This window comes from Microcaecilia unicolor, chromosome 1 (assembly GCF_901765095.1).
Source record: "Microcaecilia unicolor chromosome 1, aMicUni1.1, whole genome shotgun sequence".
Lineage (NCBI taxonomy): Eukaryota > Metazoa > Chordata > Amphibia > Gymnophiona > Siphonopidae > Microcaecilia > Microcaecilia unicolor.
The window spans coordinates 123,856,075-123,876,309 of NC_044031.1; the positions used below are offsets into that span (position 1 = coordinate 123,856,075).

General features: G+C 41.0%; 1 protein-coding gene across 2 annotated transcripts in view; it reads right to left on the reverse strand.

Moving 5' to 3' along the window:
* The window catches only part of FAM171A1 (family with sequence similarity 171 member A1), a 335,845-nt gene that overhangs the window by 168,969 nt on the left and 146,641 nt on the right, over window positions 1-20,235 (reverse strand). For both annotated transcript variants that reach the window (XM_030199961.1, XM_030199965.1), the window contains one exon: window positions 59-151. In XM_030199961.1, the coding sequence (XP_030055821.1) occupies window positions 59-151 (93 nt within the window). The remainder of the gene's footprint in view (window positions 1-58; window positions 152-20,235) is intronic.

Here is a 20,235-nt window from a genome sequence, read left to right on the forward strand (position 1 = left end):
TTGACCAATCAGGCTTTATATTACAGCTGTGTTTACTGTAACCAATGTATATACATACCTTGAAATCCCGATACAATCTGAACAATATCATCATACACCATTAGTGTCGCTGACCTTTCCGGAAGGAGGCCAAGGCTCAGAGAGGAAAACACTGTGGAAAAAAACTAAATTGAGAATATTGTCTGTACCCTTCATGTTTTGTTTTTTTTCATGGAACAATACCACAGTGTTTATATTCATGTTCCTCTCCTAGCAGTTCACTTCCTTAATGTGGAAACATCTCTCGTTCATGCATCAGGGGCTCGTAAATTAATAACATTGATTAATCTTCATGGTAAATCACCAAGATAGGCTTTCAGACCATCATGCGTGCTTAAATTAAGAGATCTAGCAGAAGAGTTTCTGACAAGGAACTACATTTTTCATGCCTATAAACTGGCAACACAAAAAAGCCACTCTGTAAATACAGTTTGCAATGGATAATATTGTACCATTGCATTGCTTTATATATTTTTGAAAAATAATCAACAAAATTATTTTATTGACTGTGACATAATTGGCAATTATTCAAAGTTATTCTACTTCATGAATGTTTCCAAAGTTCCCTTTTCTTTCCTTCCCAGTATTGGACCTTTTCTCCACTCAAGAACCAAACCTCAGTTTTTAAACCCCAATGTCTCTCTCCTCTTCCTCCTTTCCATTTCCCTCTAAAAGACGCTACTGAGCTTCTATCACCTCAAACATTGTTGCTAAACCAGAGCAAGATTAAGTGTTTACATATCCTCTATTCCTCCTTGTCTAAAGGTAACAGTACATGTCCCAGAATTTTTACTAGATGTTTTATCTATAGCTCAGTAAAGAAACAATCAAATCAGTAAGAAGCCCTTTTACTAAACCACACTAAGGGGCCCTTTTATTAAGCTGCGGTAAAAAGGCCGAAAAAAGACATGGCCATGTGGTAAGATTGTCCTTACTGCGTGGCCATGCCAGGGGGAGCACTTACTGCCACCCACTCAGGTGGCAGTAAGGGCTCTGGTGCTAACCTGGTGGTAACTGGGTAGCACACGGTGCTGCCTTATTACCACCAGGTAGAAATATTTTTTGGAATATTTTGCTAGCGCAGGAAAAGTTGCGCACTGGGGGTAGAACTACCGCCAGGCCGGTGGTAGCTCCACTCTCAGAATGCGATAAGCCTGCGGTGGACTTACTGCCACTTAGTAAAAGGGCCCCTAAGCTGTTAATGCCCAAATTAGCATGCACTGTTACTGCATAAGCACAGTAACTTATCATGGTGGAATGACAGTACTACTACTACTACTATTTAGCATTTCTATAGCGCTACAAGGCGTACGCAGCGCTGCACAAACATAGAAGAAAGACAGTCCCTGGTCAAAGAGCTTACAATCTAATAGGCAAGAAATAAAGTAAGCAAATCAAATCAATTAATGTGTACAGGAAGGAGGAGAGGAGGGTAGGTGGAGGCGAGTGATTACAAGCGTAGGAAGGGGGGGGCGGTGGGGCGGTCCGCCCCGGGTGCACGCCCCTGGGGGGTGTCGGCGCCTCGCTGATTCCTTGCTCTCTCTGCCCCGGAACAGGTTACTTCCTGTTCCGGGGCAGAGAGAGCAGGGAACTAGCGAGGCGCCGACACCCCCCAGCGGCGTGCACTCAGCGGATTGGCTCTCCCGCCCGCCCCTCACCGCCTTCCAGGTATGTTCTCGGGGGGGGGGGGGGGGTGCGCTCCGGAGGGGGGAGGGTGCGCCGTGCTGCCCCCGGGGGGGGGGCAGCAGCGACCCGCCCCGGGTGTCAGCTGCCCTCGCGACGCCACTGGTTACAAGTGGTTACGAGTCAAAAGCAATGTTAAAGTGGTGGGCTTTCAGTCTAGATTTAAAGGTGGCCAAGGATGGGGCAAGACGTAGGGGCTCAGGAAGTTTATTCCAGGCGTAGGGTGCAGCGAGACAGAAGGCGCGAAGTCTAGAGTTGGCAGTAGTGGAGAAGGGAACAGATAAGAAGGATTTATCCATGGAGCGGAGTGCACGGGAAGGGGTGTAGGGAAGGACGAGTGTGGAGAGATACTGGGGAGCAGCAGAGTGAGTACATTTATAGGTTAGTAGAAGAAGCTTGAACAGGATGCGAAAACGGATAGGGAGCCAGTGAAGCGACTTGAGGAGAGGGGTAGTATGAGTAAAGCGACCCTGGTGGAAGACGAGACGGGCAGCAGAGTTTTGAACCGATTGGAGAGGGGAGAGGTGACTAAGTGGGAGGCCAGCAAGAAGCAGATTGCAGTAGTCTAAACGAGAGGTGACAAGGGTGTGGACGAGGGTTTTGGTAGAGTGCTCAGAAAGAAAGGGGCGGATTTACGGATGTTGTAAAGAAAGAAATGACAGGTCTTGGCGATCTGCTGGATATGAGCAGAGAAGGAGAGAGAAGAGTCAAAGATGACCCCAAGGTCCTAACTATTTTTTAAATTTATAACCGGGAGATCCAAGATGGCGGTTGGGAAGGACGTGTGAGCAGCAGCTCCTGACCAGCTATTGTTTTCTGCGAGTGAAAACTTCTCCATAACATTATGGGGAAGCGAAAAGGGAAATCCAATTTGCCTACCTCCACAGGCAAGGTGAATCCCTCTTCCACCCGACAGTTGACTCTAGAAGAGTCGGGTATGCTGCCTCCGGGGACTCGAGTTGACGCTTCGAGGGGCCCTCTGGAAACATTGGACCTCAGCGTAGAGGGGATAACATTGAGCCCCCCCTCTCATGACAACACCCCCAAGGCCGGGAGGAGAGACGATGGCGCGGCGGGAGCAGCTGGTTGTGGATCCCGGAAGTGGTGCCCCTGCAACTGTTCGTGGAGACCCCGTAGCCACGTCTTCGCCGGTGGAAACATTGAGTCGGGCAGATATGGCGGTTCGACTGCCTCTGCCTGTGGGCGAAACCTCTACGAGTCTTGAGGAGATGATAAGATCTTCTGTTGCTACTACGAATTCCATATGGGAAAAGATTCAGGGTTTGGATGTCTCGTTACAACAAATTGCAACTTCTTTTGCCGGAAAAGTGGCGGAACTATCACAAGAACATAACGTTTTATCGGGAAAAGTGACGGAGCAGACTACCAGGATGGACTCCATAGAAAACGAGGTACTATCAGTTCAAACTACAGCGGCAGCTCTTATTAAGGATAATAACCTCCAAAAAAGAAAAACTGAGTATATGGAGAACCAATTGAGAAGATGTAACTTGCGCTTTTTGAATTTTCCTAAATCTCCTTTAGTTCCTGCTAAAGAAATGTTAAGAAAATATTTTGTTGAAATACTGGGGATATCCCCAGATAATTTTCCTCCATTAACTAAGGATGTGTACATTTCAAATACAAGAACGGGAAGATCAGTTCAAATAACTCAACCTGATTTAAATTTGACTCAATTTCTTGAAAGTTCATTGGAGGTTATTACTGAAAGGACAACATTGCTGGTATCATTTGCTCTAGAACTAGACCGAAATAATATATTTAGACTTTTTTTCCGCCACATTGGTACTCCTTTCCTGGGTTCTAAAATACAAGTTTTTCCTGATCTCTCAAGAGATACACAAAAACGAAGAAAAGATTTCTTAGCGATGAAGGGAAGGGTCCTCCAGTTGGGAGGGACCTTCATACTTAAATTTCCTTGTAAATGTTATATTTCATTGCAATCCAATAACTATATGTTTCTTGAACCGGGAAAGTTGCTTGAAGTTATTGTGAGTAAAGAGTGACTTGACATTTAACCCTGGCTCTAACGCTAAATCGGCTGCGCTAACTCTAATCCCTTCCATCCCTTAGATATTTTCTTTTATCTTTATTAAATTGTGATATTCTTAGTTCCTATTTCTTGGATCTTCTTCAATGTGGACTAAATTGAAATTATATAACATTGCTTGAATATTATAATTATTACTTTAATGTTTTTGTTCATGTAAGTTCTATGATTTATGTATTTGCATAAATGTAAACTTAAAATTCATAAATAAAAAAATAAAAAAAAAGATGACCCCAAGGTTTCGAGTATGCGTTAATTCATGCATTAACTGCAAGCTGTGTTGTGGAGGGTGAGAACTAGGCTGGATACAGGCAAAGAATTCTTCTAAGTGTCAATAAAAAGATTGAAACATAAATGGCACCCAGAGTTAGGCATCGAGAAGATCCGTGTCAAGTGTCAATTCTATAAAAGTCGTTTAGCACTAAGCAATCTTTACAGAATAGCATTTATTGCAGATTCCTGCGCCCGAGTACTTACACCTGCTGAAACTTGGTATAAATGCTGGCATGTAACCATTGGAAGTTGGGAGCCTAAATGGTCCTTTCTGTAACACTGCGCCTAGATTTTGGGAATGCCCTTGGCTTTGACCCACCTATGCCTCTCCTCTAGATACGCCTTCTTTTGACTAGGCTTGCAGTGTTACAGAATAGCACATAGGCAGATTTGTGCCAATTAACATCAATAATTGATTGTTAATGGCTTGTTAACTAATTAATTTGCACATGGATCTGGGATCTGTGTCCAAATTTGGGTGGCCTTTATAGAATCTGGGGTTAGGGAATGGTATTTATCATTTGTGCATTTAGCACAGGTGCCCTTACTGTCTCTTCAAGACTATTTGAATAGTCTTAATATTCGAAATGAACTTTTTGGTGCGGCAGCTGTAAAACACATGCCAAGCACACCTCCAACCATTACCACACAGCCTATGAAATTCTATAACTGGGCGTCACCATTTAGGTGTCGTATTTCCATGGGTAATGAGCCTATTCTAGAAGGACACTTAGGTGCAGACGTCTTCTTATAAAATACTCACAAGTAGCATAATCCCACAACAACATGCCAAAAATTTGACGAGACTATAGCTCATCAAAATATTAGTGCCTAAATGCAACATTTACCTGTGTAGTTTATAGTATTCTGTAAGTTATGTATGTTAGCCCCACACATACCCCTCACCTGTGAATGCCCCCCTAACAATTACCCGCTAAGCCCTTTTAGCACACAGTTATAGAATAGCTCTTAGTCGCACTACTGCTACTTCCCCACGTAAATATACACCAACTTGCCAGTTTTCTATAAATGGAAGCACGCAAGAAGCTCTTAAATTAGGCAATCTGTTCAAGAATGAGAGGAATAGTGCATTTATATCTGCTGTTAAAGCACGGTAAGTGCAACAACATACCGCACTTTAGTAAAAGGCCTCTTCAGTTATTTATCATTACATTTAATAAGTCGTGCTACAAGCAATGTAGATATTAACTCAAGATAAAATAATTCAAGCACTTGTTTTTTCCATGTCATCAAATTCCTGTTCCATTAACCTGTACAGCGACACAGAGTTGTGGGCGATTAGTGCACAAGGAATGCAATGAGACCAGCTGCTTTCAAAGCACAAGTTCCCATCATGGCACTTACTTTCCTGCCCTCTCCTCATGCAAGACTTTCTCTCAAACCTTTCCAGCATTTTATGATTCTCTCAATTCCATACCGAAGTATAACTCTCAGACTTTATAACACATACATCAACAACTCTTTTCTAAGCATGTAGCGTGCCCAACATATGCAGAGCTAGGCAATCTTAACTGCTATAAAAATGCACTCCAATTATTATTGGAATATTTACACCTCATCTATCATACCACATCTAAGTAAAGAACTATGTTATTGACTTGACATGCTGCTATAAATCTGTATATGAAATTATATGTAATGCATACGGTTTGCTGATAGTTGGATGAACCATTCTGGTAATGCTGATCGAATGTAGATACTTGCTTGAACAGAACAGTTCCTGCAGTGCACTTATCTTATTTGTATTAATTGGCATTACATTTTAAACACCCATATAAATTCAGGTTGTACTATCAGAGGAAGTGTTACAGAAAAGTACATGCTGTGGTTCAGAACTTCATGGTCCTTTGGTCAATGCTCCAGAAACCTAATGGAGCTAAATTAAAGAGGGAAGCAGGACTGTTTTCTTTCTTTCATTTTTACTTTCTGTTGCAGTTGCACCTCTTGGTCTGTTACGAATCTTTGACTTTTTCCTGTTCAAACTCAAAGAGGGTAATTCTATAAACAGGGCACCAACATAAAGGTGCCAAGAATGAGTATAAATGAACAGAATACTGGCACAGAAGCGAATCTGTGGTCTGAGGTCACATTAACTGCAGGCCTATGCCTATTGAATATACCGAAACGAGACAGTCGTGGTTTATCCCACGGTTTGCTCTCTTATATTGTTACAGCAGCCAGGATATTAATTGCTAAGAACTGGAAACAACTGGGGACACCCTCGGTGGACCAAGTGTTGGCAAAGGTAGATTACTGTTGCCTGATGGACAAACTCACAGCCCTGAGGCGTGGAGGAATGGTGAGATTTTTAAAAACATGGACACCATATCTGGAGTGGCGAGGGCTAGACATGTGATCTGCTTACTGGGGGACTTATAGTACATGAAGAGACTGATATATTCCTGAGATGCTCTGAGGGGGGAGGGGGAGGGAATGGGGAAATCTGAAGTTGTTTTATGAGCCAAGGACTAGAATATTGTGCTGTTTACAATGCTGTTATGCAATGTTAAAGAAAAACGTTAATAAAAACATTAAAAAAAAAAAAAGAAGCGAATCTGTGCACATATGCATGCACCTGGCAACATTCCAGCTTTGGGCTGTTCTATAACATGGCACCTAAATGTGATGGCACGTAATTGAAGGTGGGTCATGCATAGGCAGGGGCATGTAAATTTAAATTACAGAATACTACATGTTGCGTGCATTTTTAATCAAACCTGGTGTGAGCACTTACACCAGCTCTGTGGCTAGTATAACAGATCCCACCTAAAATATCAGAATGTATTTGACCTGTTATGCTAGTATTCTATAAAGAAAAGTGGTGCCAATCATGCGTATAAGCGTTACTACTCTACAAACTTAGGCGCACCATTGACTCTGGACAAGTCACTTAACCCTCCATTACCCCAGGTACAAATAAGTACCTGTATACAATATGTAAGCCGCATTGAGCCTGCCATGAGTGGGAAAGCGCGGGGTACAAATGTAACCAAAAAAAAAAAAAACAACTCTGAATCAGTGAGTGAAACAGTAGATGAGTGCCTAGTTTCCTTAGTACAATGGTTCCCAAACCTGGTCCTGGAGGCACAACTGCCACTTAGGTTTTCGGGTTATCCACAATGAATATTCATGAGAGATTTGCATGCACTGCCTCCACTGCATGATGTTTTTTGGACTTTCTTGTTTTGAAAATGAGCCCCATATTGTTAGAAAAGTCTCTATATACATATGTGTCTATAATATGCACAAAGTTTACAGGGAATGTTCTGGGCATGGTGTAAGCAGAATTTTAAAATACATATCTCCTCCCTATTTCACACTGGGAAAACGTAGATTTAAAAAAAAAAATTCCCACTGGCATTTACACCTCGTGTGTAAGTGTGAGCTAGCTGCTTTTTTGGACTTGGGTTTTTGAGGTGTTTTTATTTTAATTTCTTATATACCATCTGCAACCCCAAATGTTATCAAAGCCATGTACATTCAGGTACAGTAGGTAATTGCCTATTCCTGGAGAGCTTACAGTCTAAGTTTGTACCTAAAATCACCTCAAAATGTCAAAAGTTTGAGGTTTAGAACTTGATCCCTTCGCTGGCTCCTCTTGTATGTGTATATTTGGCAAACTCTGGCATTTACATATGTAACACTGAATTAAGCCACTTTTTTGTGCATTTTATTTGGTAAAATGGCTGTTCTCATTATACATGCTGGCAAATACATGTATTTTACAAAATTTATTTATTTATTTATTTGGATTTTGCTCACACCTTTTTCAGTAGTAGCTCAAGGTGAGTTACATTCAGGTACTCTGGATATTTCTCTGTCCCAGGTGGGCTCACAATCTAAGTTCGCTCTACATTCAGTAGGCTTTCTATACAGTATCTTGAAAACAATTAATGTTTTGTCTCGAATGTCCCCCTTTCCAACATGTCACATGTATGATTATCTCCCATTTGGTGAGATGTCATATGTGTGTGCTCGATGCAAAGAGCTCCTAGCTCTCAGAGAATGAGTCCGTTCTCTTGAGGCTAAAGTAGCAGACTTGGAGGAGCTGAGGGAGACAGAGAGGTACATAGAGGAGGTCTACAGGGACGTTATAGAGAAGTCCCACCTCCAATCTGGCAGCCTTGGAGAAGGGAGGCCTCCTAAAAGCAGAGCATCACCCTGGCATTGCTGGAAATAATCCTGTAGACAGGACCAGCACACCAGGGAATGCAATATCCTCTCACACCGAGGATGCGCCTCCAGGAGCTACTGCCCAGATGGGAAGGGTTAGGACAGCTGTTGTAGTGGGTGATTCGATTATTAGGCATATAGATAGCTGTGTGGCTGGTGGACATGAGGATTGCCTGGTGACTTGCCTGCCTGGTGCGAAGGTGGCAGACCTCACAAGTCACCTAGATAGGATTTTAGATAGTGCTGGGGAAGAGCCGGCTGTCTTGGTACATGTGGGTACCAATGACATAGGAAAATGTGGGAGAGAGGAAGCCAAATTTAGGCTCTTAGGCAGAAAGCTCAAATCCAGAACCTCTAGGGTAGCATTTTCTGAAGTGCTACCCATTTCACGCGCAGGGCCCAAGAGACAGGCAGAGCTCCAGAGTCTCAATGCGTGGATATGACAATGGTGTAGGGAGGAGGGTTTTGGATTTGTTAGGAACGGGGCAACATTCTGGGGAAGGGGGAGCCTATTCCGAAAGGATGGCTCCACCTTAACCAGGGTGGGACCAGGCTGCTGGCATTGGCATTTAAAAAGAAGACAGAGCAGCTTTTAAACTAGAGACTGGGGGAAGGCCGAGAGTCGCTCAAAAGCACATGGTTCGGAATAAGGTATCTTTTAAAAACAATACATAAGTAATGCCACACTGGGAAAAGACCAAGGGTCCATCGAGCCCAGCATCCTGTCCACGACAGCAGCCAATCCAGGCCAAGGGCACCTGGCAAGTTTCCCAAACGTACAAACATTCTATACATGTTATTCCTGGAATTGTGGATATCTCGATAGTGAGGTTGCAGAAGAGACCATAGTAGATCAGGTGTCCTTAAATAAAAATAAAAATCAGACAAAAGATTGTAAATTAATACTGTCAAGTACTGAGCATGATGTAAATAGGAACAACAAACAAAGTTTGAAATGTCTATATGCAAATGCCAGAAGTCTAAGAAATAAGATGGGAGAGTTAGAATATATTGCACTAAATGAAAAACTAGATATAATAGAGGAGCGTCTGTGAGGGTCAAAAATTTACATCAGGCATGGATGCAGTTCAAAAATACCATCCTGGAAGCCCAGGCCAAATTTATTCCGTGTATTAAAAAAGGAGGGAGGAAGACCAAATGACAGCCGGCATGGTTAAAAAGTGAGTTGAAGGAAGCTACTAGAGCTAAAAGAAGAAAATCCTTCAGAAAATGGAAGAAGGAACCGACTGAAATTAATAAGAAATAACATAAGGAATGTCAAGCCAAATGCAAAGCGCTGTAAGGGGGGAAAGGGAAAGGGAAATGGGACTTGATATACAGCCTTTTTGAGGTTTTTGCAACTACATTCAAAGCGGTTTACATATATTCAGGTACTTATTTTGTACCAGGGGCAATGGAGGGTTAAGACGGACTTTGAAAAAAAGATTGCGTCGGAGGCAAAAACACATAGTAAAATTTTTTTTAGGTATATAAAAAGCAAGAAGCTGGCAAAAGAATAGGTTGGACCGCTAGATGACAGAGGGGTAAAAGGGGTGATCAGGGAACACAAAGCCATATCGGAGAGATTAAATAAATTTTTTGCCTCGGTCTTCACCGAGGAAGATTTGGGAGAGATACCAGTGCCAGAAATGGTATTCGAAGCTGACGAGTCGTAGAAACTGAATGAAATCTCTATAAACCTAGAGGATGTAATGGGGAAATTTGACAAATTGAAGAGTAGCAAATCTCCTGGACCAGATGGTATTCATTCCAGAGTACTGATAGAATTGAAAAATGAACTGGCGGAACTATTGCTAGTAATTTGTAATTTATCTTTAAAATCAAGCAAGGTACCGGAAGACTGGAGGGCAGCTCATGTAACACCGATATTTTAAAAAGGTTCCAGAGGGGATCTGGGAAATTATAGACCAATGAGCTTGATGTCGGTGCCGGGCAAAATGGTAGAGACTATTATAAAGAAGGAAATTACAGAGTATATTCAAAAGCATGGATTAATGAGACAAAGCCAACATGAATTTAGTGAAGGGAAATCTTGCCTCACCAATCTACTACATTTCTTTGAAGGGGTGAACAAACATGTGGATAAAGACAAGCCGGTTGATATTGTGTATCTGGATATTAAAAAGGCGTTTGACAAAGTATTTCATGAAAGACTCCAGAAGAAATTGGAGAGTCATGGGATAGGAGGTTGTGTTCTATTGCGGATTAAATACTGGTTAAAGGATAGGAAACAGAAAGTAGGGTTAAATGGTCAGTATCCTCAATGGAGAAGGGTAGATAGTGGGGTTCCTCAGGGGTCTGTGGCAGGACCGCTGCTTTTTAACATATTTATAAATGATTTAGAGATGAGAGTAACTAGTGAGGTAATTAAATTTGCTGACAACACAAAGTTATTCAAAGTTGTTAAATTGCAAGAGGATTGTGAAAAATTACAAGAGGACCTTATGCGACTGGAAGACTGGGTGTCTAAATGGCAGATGATGTTTAATGTGAATAAGTGCAAAGTGATGCATGTGAGAAAGAGAAAACCAAACTATAACTGTGTAATGCAAGGTTCCACGTTAGAAGTCACCAACCAAGAAAGGGATCTCGGCGTCGTTGTTGATGATACATTGAAATCCTCTGCTCAGTGTGCTGCAGCGGCTAAGAAAGCAAATAGAATGTTAGGTATTATTAGGAAAGGAATGGAAAACAAAAGAGAGGATGTTATAATGCCTTTGTATTGGTCCATGGTGCAACCACACCTCGAATGTTGTGTTCAATTCTGGTTGCCACATCTCAAAAAAGATATAGTGGAATTAGAAAAGGTACAGAGAAGGGCGACGAAAATGATGGAGGTGTGGCCTAGTGGTTAGCGTGGTGGACTTTGGACCTGGGGAACTGGGTTCGATTCCCACTGCAGGCACAGGCAACTCCTTGTGACTCTGGGCAAGTCACTTAACCTTCCATTGCCCCAGGTACAAATAAGTACCTGTATATAATATGTAAGCCGCACTGAACCTGCTATGAGTGGGAAAGTGTGGGGTACAAATGTAACAAATAAATAAAGGGGATGGGACAACTTCCCTATGAGCAAAGGCTGAAGCATCTAGGGCTCTTCAGCTTGGAGAAGAGACGGGTGAGGGGAAATATGATAGAGGTCTAAAAAATAATGAGTGGAGTGGAACGGGTAGACGTGAATCGTTTGTTTACTCTTTCCAAAAATACTAGGACTAGGGGCATGTGATGAAGCTACAAAGTAGTAAATTTAATACGAATCGGAGAAAATGTTTCTTCACTCAACATGTAAATAAACTCTGGAATTCATTGCCAGAGAATGTGGTAAAGGCGGTTAGCTTAACGGAGTTTTAAAAGGGTCTGGACGGCTTCCTAAAGGAAAAGACCATAGACCATTATTAAATTGATTTGGGGAAAATCGACTGCTTATTTCTGGGATAAGCAGCATAAAATGTTTTGAACGTTTCCGGGATCTTGCCAGGTATTTGTGACCTGGAATGGCCACTGTTGGAAACAGGATGCTGGGCTTGATGGACCTTTGGTCTGTCCTAGTGTGGCAATACTTATGTACTTATGTATGCCTAGTAACATAGTCTCACACAATACTTCTACAAATCCTCACAATTTTCTACAGTTCTAATGATTTGGGATATTTTTGTGTCATCTGCAATGATCACCTTCCTTATCATTCCTATTTCTACATCATTGGTGATTATGGGGCTCATTTTCAAAAGAGAAAAACGTCCAAAAAGTGGCATAAATCTGCATTTGGACATTTTTCTCATAAAAACGTCCAACTTGGTATTTTCAAAAACAGTTTTTATATGTTTTTCTATGAAGTCCATCAGACGTGTGTTCAAATCACAAGGGGGCATGGCAAGGGCGTGTTAAGGGCAGGATCTGGGCATTTCTAGCACTTGAATGTTTTTCTGCTATAATGGAACGAAACAAAAACATCCAGAGCTATAAGTTGGACGTTTTGGTCTAGACCTGTTTTTTATTATTGAATAAGCCACAAAAAAGTACCTTAAATGACCAGATTACCTCTGTGGGAATAAAAGTATGACACCCCCTTACTCCTTCAGTGGTCACTGAACCCCTCCCACCCCGCAAAGATGTAAATGAAAGAGTACATACCATCCTCTATGACAACTTCAGATGCTATGGCCAATCCTATTAGAACAGCAAGCAGGTTCCTGGAATATCCTAGTGGTTGTTGCAGTGCACTGTAGAGAAGGTGGCCCAGACCCTAATCCAGTCTAACTATTACACTTGTGGTGGAAAGTGTCAGCCCCCCAAACCCTACTGTACCCACATATAGGTGACACCTGCGGCCATAAGGACTACTGTAGTGGTGTATAGTTGGGTACAGTAGGGTTTTGAAGTGCTCACCATACAATATAAGCGGGTAATGGTGAGATGTGTACCTAAGACCTTTTATGTGAAGTCCACTGCAGTGGCCCCTAGTGTGATCCACTGCTCTGCTGGGATGACTGTGTGGCCAGTCTACTAGGAAAGCTGGCTCTTCCTACGTCCCAATGTCTTGATTTTGTGCATTTTTCACTTGGACTTTTTTTTTTAATGGTCCAAAATGATAGAGGTACTAAGCACAACAACATCTCGGAAATGGTCATTTTCAAAGAAAAAAGATACACGTTTTTCTGATTTGAAAATGCTCAATTTCACTACTTGATTTTTGGATGTTTTCAGCAAAATGCCTAAAGTTAGATTTAGACGTCATATCGAAAATGCCCTTTCACGTTAAACAGCACAGGTCCTAGTACAGACTTTTGGGATACTCCACTACTGACCCTTTTTCATGTGGATAACTGACCATTTAATTCTGCTCTCTATCTCCTTTCAGCCAGTCTGCAACCACAAGAGGACATGGCTTCCTATGGATTAATTATTATTATTTTTTAATCTATAGAGTTTTTTTACTAGAAGCTTTTAAGGCAACAATACAAAGAAAAAGCAATATACAACAAACATATGAAATAAGAGAAGTACTGCGTAAAACAAATCGCTTCTCAAACATAAAGTCCAAAGCAGGAACCTCTAATTTGTATAACCCTTCCTTTCCCCCAAGCAGGTGGAACAGTCTCCTATTTCCATGCAGCAGCCAGAGTGTGACATGCTGTGTTAAGGCAGCATTGGATAAGACCTTACTGTCTCAAGTGCACTCCAGGAACTGGTCAATTAAGCAAGTAAATCCCCTAGTCCCAAGCTATCTCAAGACCTAACCAGGACTGAAACTTATAATGCACTGTCTTCCAATAAGCACGCACCTTAAGACATGTTCAGTAAATGTGTCCCATAGTGCCTCTCTTGCCACACTTTCTCCAACAAAACACCGAAACAGTAGGAAAAATATGGTGAAGTCTGGCAGGAGAAAGACGCTAATGATACACTACTTTTAATCCCATTTTCTTGGAAAATAACAGCTCTAGACAATCACAGCAAGGCCACTCCCATTGCCTTCCAATTAAGCTCTCCATATTGGACACCCAGTTCAGCTTCCCATTTAGCTCTATGAGACAGATAAGAGGTAACCTGTCTCTAAGATAACAATATAGAACTGAGATTAATGTATGCATATTATGAAAATCTTCACATAAATCTTTCAGGAAGGTGTTTTCTTACGTGACAACAGGCTTAATAGATTTCGATGTGAAAAAGTGAGTCTGCTGTAAATAAGCAAAATGATTACTTGGTGACAATTGATAATCATGAGATAATTCTTTGAAAGAAATTAAGTCAATACCATCAAAAAATTGCCCCAGGTAACTAACTGCATCTGTTGCCAAGACCGAAAGACCCCCAGGTGTTGATCCTGTGGAAAAAGAGTGTTATCCACAATAGGGGAGAACTTTGTTAGCTGAAAATCACGATCTCTACCCATGTAATCCCAAACCCAAAGTGTATAGGGTAAAAATGAAGGGAGTATTATTGGATAAATGGAACCCGGGTTGTGGTGTTCCCCAAGGTTCCCCCATTCACTATTTTATTTAATTTGATGATGGTGTCCTTGGGATGAAAGATTTCAAAACATAATTCCTGATGACTAATTTAGGTCGATTATATCATGCTTATTCCTTTTGAGTGTGAGTTTGAAAGGTATAGTTTCTATGAATAAAATAGGATTAGAAGTATTAGAGGAATGGGCAGTCACATTTAAGGTAAAGTTGAATAAGGAGAAAACAAAGTTTTTATTATTTACCAACCTGTTCAACATTTTATTTTTTAAATTTTATATAGGACTTACAGCCAGCTAATACCAATATAGTTCACTGCGGGTTACAAAAAGAAGACAATGAACACAATGTTCAGAATACAATACATATACCATAAAACATTCAGAATAAAATAACTTAATTAAAAGATCCCACTACATATTTCTTATGTAACCTTCTAAACGTAAGAAAGTCTGAGCTGTGCCTCAGCTCCAAAGGCAGTGAATTCCAAAAAGCTGGAACTTGATAAGAAAGTGAAGATGATAAACTTTTATTATACTTGACACCCTAACTGAAGGAAAAGACAATAACCATTGAGCCCTTAAACGGTCCGACTTACCCCCCTCCAATAATACGACCATTGCTGCAGTGACATAGAAGGGGTCCTCACTCTACAGCATCTGAAATACTATAACACCTAACTTAAAATAAATCTGAGCCTCTGCTGGAAGCCAATGTACTTTCAAAAAGTAAGATAACAGAGGCTCGAACTTATTTTGAACTATCTGCATACCTCTTAAAGAGATTTTAGCACAACCCACGAACAAGATTAATGTTTGAACAAGTCTAAAAAACTGAAGTTTCAAAATAGTTCTTAATACAACAAATTTAAGTTGATAAAAAGATTTCTTAACAACCAAATTAATTTGTGGCTTCATACTAAATGTACTATCAATCACCATGCCAAATAATTTGGACTCTGTCACAAAACTAAAACAATCTGACCCCACAGTTACTGTATTGTAGCGGAAAGGGTGGCCCAAAGGTCCCAACCATAAGTACTATGTCTTTTCTTTATTAATCTTGAGCCAATGTTGGACAATCCAAGACTCAATTAAATCCATACACTTTAAATTTGTGCATAAGTTGCATTCCAATCTTCAAACCCCGGACAAAACACTGTCGTCCACATATATAAAACTTTGAAACTGTGCTTGCTCCAAAATAACACCCAAAGACTGCAAAACAATAGTGAATAAAATCGGCGAGAGGGTGACAAACAAACATCTGAAACATCTTCCCTGCACCTGACTTGGTAGGAACGATGAGATAAAAATCCCTGAAACCACCGCAAGACCTCCACATGCAGTCCAAAACTACTCAACAATCCTAATAAAAGTTCATGGTTCACCAAGTCAAATGCACAAGTAAGGTCAAACTGAATTGGAACTGCACATTTTTCCTCACTAATGATAAAGATTTAAACACTGATGGATTGATTTTTCCTTTGGATTGTACACTGAAAATATTAGGGGTGATCTTCGATAATCATTTTACTTTTGAATCTCAGTTCCAGGAGATAGCCAGTAGAGTTTTTAAAGTATTGTAGAACTGAGATGCAAAAGGTCCAATTTTATGCCAGATTGATCGCTCACATCATAGTATTGTCCCATGTTGACTATTGTAATATAGTCTACATGGGTTGTATAGAGAACAATTAAAAAAATTCAGACCTTATTAAATACAACAGCTCGCTTGATCTTCAAATTACCTAAGTTTGAGAGGGACACACCATTGTTACTACAATTACACTGGTTGCCGATGCATGTGCGTGTTGTGTTTAAACTGTGCTTTTTCGTATTTTTAATTTTGCATGGGTTAGCTCCTTATTATATGAGTTTTCTTCACGTATCATCTAGGAATTCTACTTTTGATTCAAGAGAGTTCTTATTGCTTCATTATCCTAACCCTATAAAAGGTTAAATATAAGACACTCGTCAGCACCTTTGCATATCAGGCAGCTACTCATTGGAATAGTCTACCGCATATTATTAGAGGTCAGGCTAACAATGCTATATTTCGGAAGCTGTTGAAAACTTTTCTATTTAGAAAATATTTGCCTTACTGATTGTTATGGCCCAATGATTTTGAGGTTGTTTTCTTTTGGGGATTCGTAATGTGTTTTTTTATTGAGATGTGGATGTGAATTTAGACTTTTTTGTTGTAATATTCCTGGGGATTGCCCAGTTCTCTTGATCTATAAGCCACACAGAACTCAGTAGGACTGTGTGAGCTATAAATGTCCTGTAATGTAATATATAACGAGCAGGCAAGCTCCCTGTGCCTAGGAGGCATCCACAATAAAAGGGCCAAGTTCATGAGGCCAACCTGAGTTTGCTCCAATGCAATCACAGCTTATGAAGATGTGCTTGAAACCATTCAACTGCCGTGTGCCCCTAAGTCGCTTGATAAAGAACCAAGTGGGGCTCACCAAGGCCTCCTTTGGAACAACAAATGTCTGAGGCTGCCCCATAGTATTCTTTATAGGGATAGAACACAACGAGGCCTTGGTGAGCCTCCTGGAGGCATATTTTCAAAGCACTAAGCCTTCCAAAGTTCCATAGAAACCTATGGAACTTTGTAAGGCTAAGTGCTTTGAAAATACGCCTCCTTGTGTTCTATCCCTAGTGTGTAATATGATTTTGAAGGTAGGAAACAAAAGCTCTAGTCAGAGGTACAGGCTAGACTTGAAATAACTATAAGAACCTAGGTAAAAGATTCATTTGACCATAACCCCATTAATTTTGTGTTTACCACAAACTGTATATTCTTCTTACGACTTTGCAATTCTTTATATTGTTACTATGTAAGCCGCATTGAGTTTGCTATATGTAGGAAAGCGCGGGGTACAAATGTAATAAATAAATAACAAGAAAGGGGCAAATCATCCTAGCGAATGAAGTGAAGCTTTAATTCATGCAATAATGCTAGATAATTTGCCTGAAACAAACCTGAATAATCAGTGGTTATGTAAACACTCAAATATCTACATTTTATTGGCCACACATTTAAAGCTAAATGATTGCTAAACAGCCTGTTGAAGAGTCCTATCCAAATTAACATTAAAAGCTTCAGATTTGCTCATATTAATTTTAAATCCCAAGACTGCCGAGTAATTTTGTCAGAGAAAAAGCAAGTTTGGAAGAGAAATAAGGGAATTAGTAAGCGATAGAAGTATGTCATCTGCAAAAAGTGCTACTTTGTATTCAATGTCGCCCACGTGAAGTCCATGAACATCCAGGCTGGAGCGAACAACACTTGCTAAAGGTTCCAGTGCCAGGGTAAAAATGAGGGAGACACAGGAAAATCCTGTCAAACCCCCCCTGCTCAATTAAAACTGTTGAGAGTTACCCCCATTAATACTCACAGGGGCCCACGGAAGGATGTAGAATGCTGTGATCCAGGACCAAAAATGAGAACACCGATCAAATTTGGATACAACTACATCCATAAAAGGCCAATAAACTCAGTCGAAGGCCTTCTCAGAGAAGACACATCAGTGTCTAGGTAGAACAGGTGATCATGACCAGGTCAACTATTCTACGAATATTATCAGAGGCCTGTCTGCCTGGAATAAGGCCAACCTTGTCAGGATGGATCAAGAAGGGTAAGATTGCAAGAAGTCTATCAGCCAGAACCTTTGCCAACATTTTTACATCTGTATTCAACACTGAGATAGGGCAATAGGACTGGCATGTCGTCAGATCTTTCTGCGATTTAGGGATCACTGCAATTCACCATGGACATAGGCAAGGGGGTACCTAAATGAACTGCATTCAAGACATCTGTAAGTAATGGGACATGTTCAGGAGCAAATGTTTTATAGCCTTCCCCCCAGAAACATCTAATCCTGGAGATTTATGGCTAGAGAGCGATCTAATAGAATGAATCATTTCTTTAATCAAGATTTATACCGTTCCTGTATCTGAGCAGTACAGGTCAATAAAATTCCAGGTCTATCCTTAATTTTATATATGCTTCTATCAGCTTGTTGTGTACGCAGGCACAAGGCCAAGATGTGACTCGCCTTCTTATTTTTCTCATATGCCTGATGTTTCACCCTGGCAGAGGCCACTTTTTCTGTATAGTAACTATGCAATTGCAATCTTGCAGCCTATCGCTACTGAAAAATGGACTCAGCCTGTAAGCCTATGTTGTTGTTCAAGGCTGCAAATACGATAAGTACATTCTTGTAGTCATCTAGTCTCTTGCCACTTATGTTGGGAAGCAGCCTTAAGGAAAAAGTCCTAGAAACTGCCTAAGGGCATCCCAAACAACACCCAAGGGCGGCCCAGAATCCAGATTATGATCAAGGAAAATTTTCAGCAAAGCTCTACAGGCTTGAACCAGAGACTCATCTCCCAAGAAAGCATTATTAAGAGACCAGTATCTAGTCCAGGGGTCTCCCTCAAAATCAAATAATTCAACCCAAGTAGGAGCATGATCGGAAATAGTAAGTGTAGGAAACTTGGGGGGCTCGGAACCCCTAATGTTTGTATGTTCAGAGCACTCCTCTGGATAATGAAATAAGGTTTATCTGTAAGATTTATTTCATCCCTCCCTAACAATTCTGTGTGCTGTTTTCAATCCTTGCTAACTAGATCGGGCTGCAGGGTGGCCTTTTGAAATTGTGCAAGGACAGCCATGTGACCCCACACTCCTACTAACTAGACTGGACCCAAAAAACATGTTTAGGCATTTAGTGTGATTTGTTGGGCAAGCAATGGGAGAAGGGAAAGTGGACCTTTTTACTGAGACAGATGTGTGTGGGAGGTAGACGGTTATACAAGATCTTGGGGAGAGAGGTGCATTACAAGAATGGGAAAAAAAACCCTGTTTTTTCTGTAATTTTGCTGACCAAGGTCATGTCTAGGGCAAGATATTGTAGAAGATAGCTTAAGAATTTATTGATTGTGAACTTTGTTACAAGCTTTTAGAAGATAAAAACATGCATATAGAATGGTCCAATGTAATTACGATAACTTTAATGGATATTTAGAATTATATTAATCTTTAGGTCAAGATTTCCTGTGTTTCATACAGTTTGAGACCACATTATATCTAGATAGTGAAAAGGAGAAGTTGGAAACAGTCTGCTAGCTCAACCACAAGGTGGTATAGAGTTTGGATATGTGATACAAAAAAACTGCTGAAATAGCATGAGGAAGGGGGCATAGAATTTGTGAAAGAAGGAATGGTGGGAGAGAAGTTTCTAGTAGGTGGGTGAAGACAGCATGACTATCAGGCTTATTTTCGAAAGAGAAGGGCGCCCATCTTTCAACACAAATCGGGAGAAGGGCGTCTTTCTCTCAGGGTCACCCAAATCGGCATAATCGAAAGCCGATTTTCGGCGTCCCCAACTGCTTCCCGTTGCGGGGACGACCAAAGTTCCCAGGGGCATGTCGGAGGCGTAGCGAAGGCGGGACTGGGGTGTGCCTAACAGATGGGCATCCTCAAGCGACAATGGAAAAAGAAGGGCGTCCCTGACGAACACTTGGCTGACTTTACTTGGTCCTTTTTTTTTTTTTTTTTACAACCAAGCCACAAAAATGTGCCCTAAATGACTAGATGACCATCGGACGGAATCAGGGATAACCTCCCCTGACTCCCTTAGTGTTCACTAACCACCTCCCACCCTGACAAAAGCAACTTTAAAAACTTTTTTTTTTTAGAGTATGGGTGAAAGACCTCCTTCGCTATGCCTCTGTCCCTGCGACGGCAGTTGAGGATGTCCTTCGCTATTTATTAATTAGATTTTGCTCGTCCTTCGCTATTTATTTATTTAGCTATGGCCACCACCAATAATGAAACGGTAGATGAGGAAGGGACTCTCTCCAATCCCTGCAGGATCTGCCAAGCCTTAGAGATGATTTTCACTTGATAGGTCTTGCCCACAAAAACAAAACACAAGGCAAAGGGGAAGTGGATGGTACAAAAATCTCC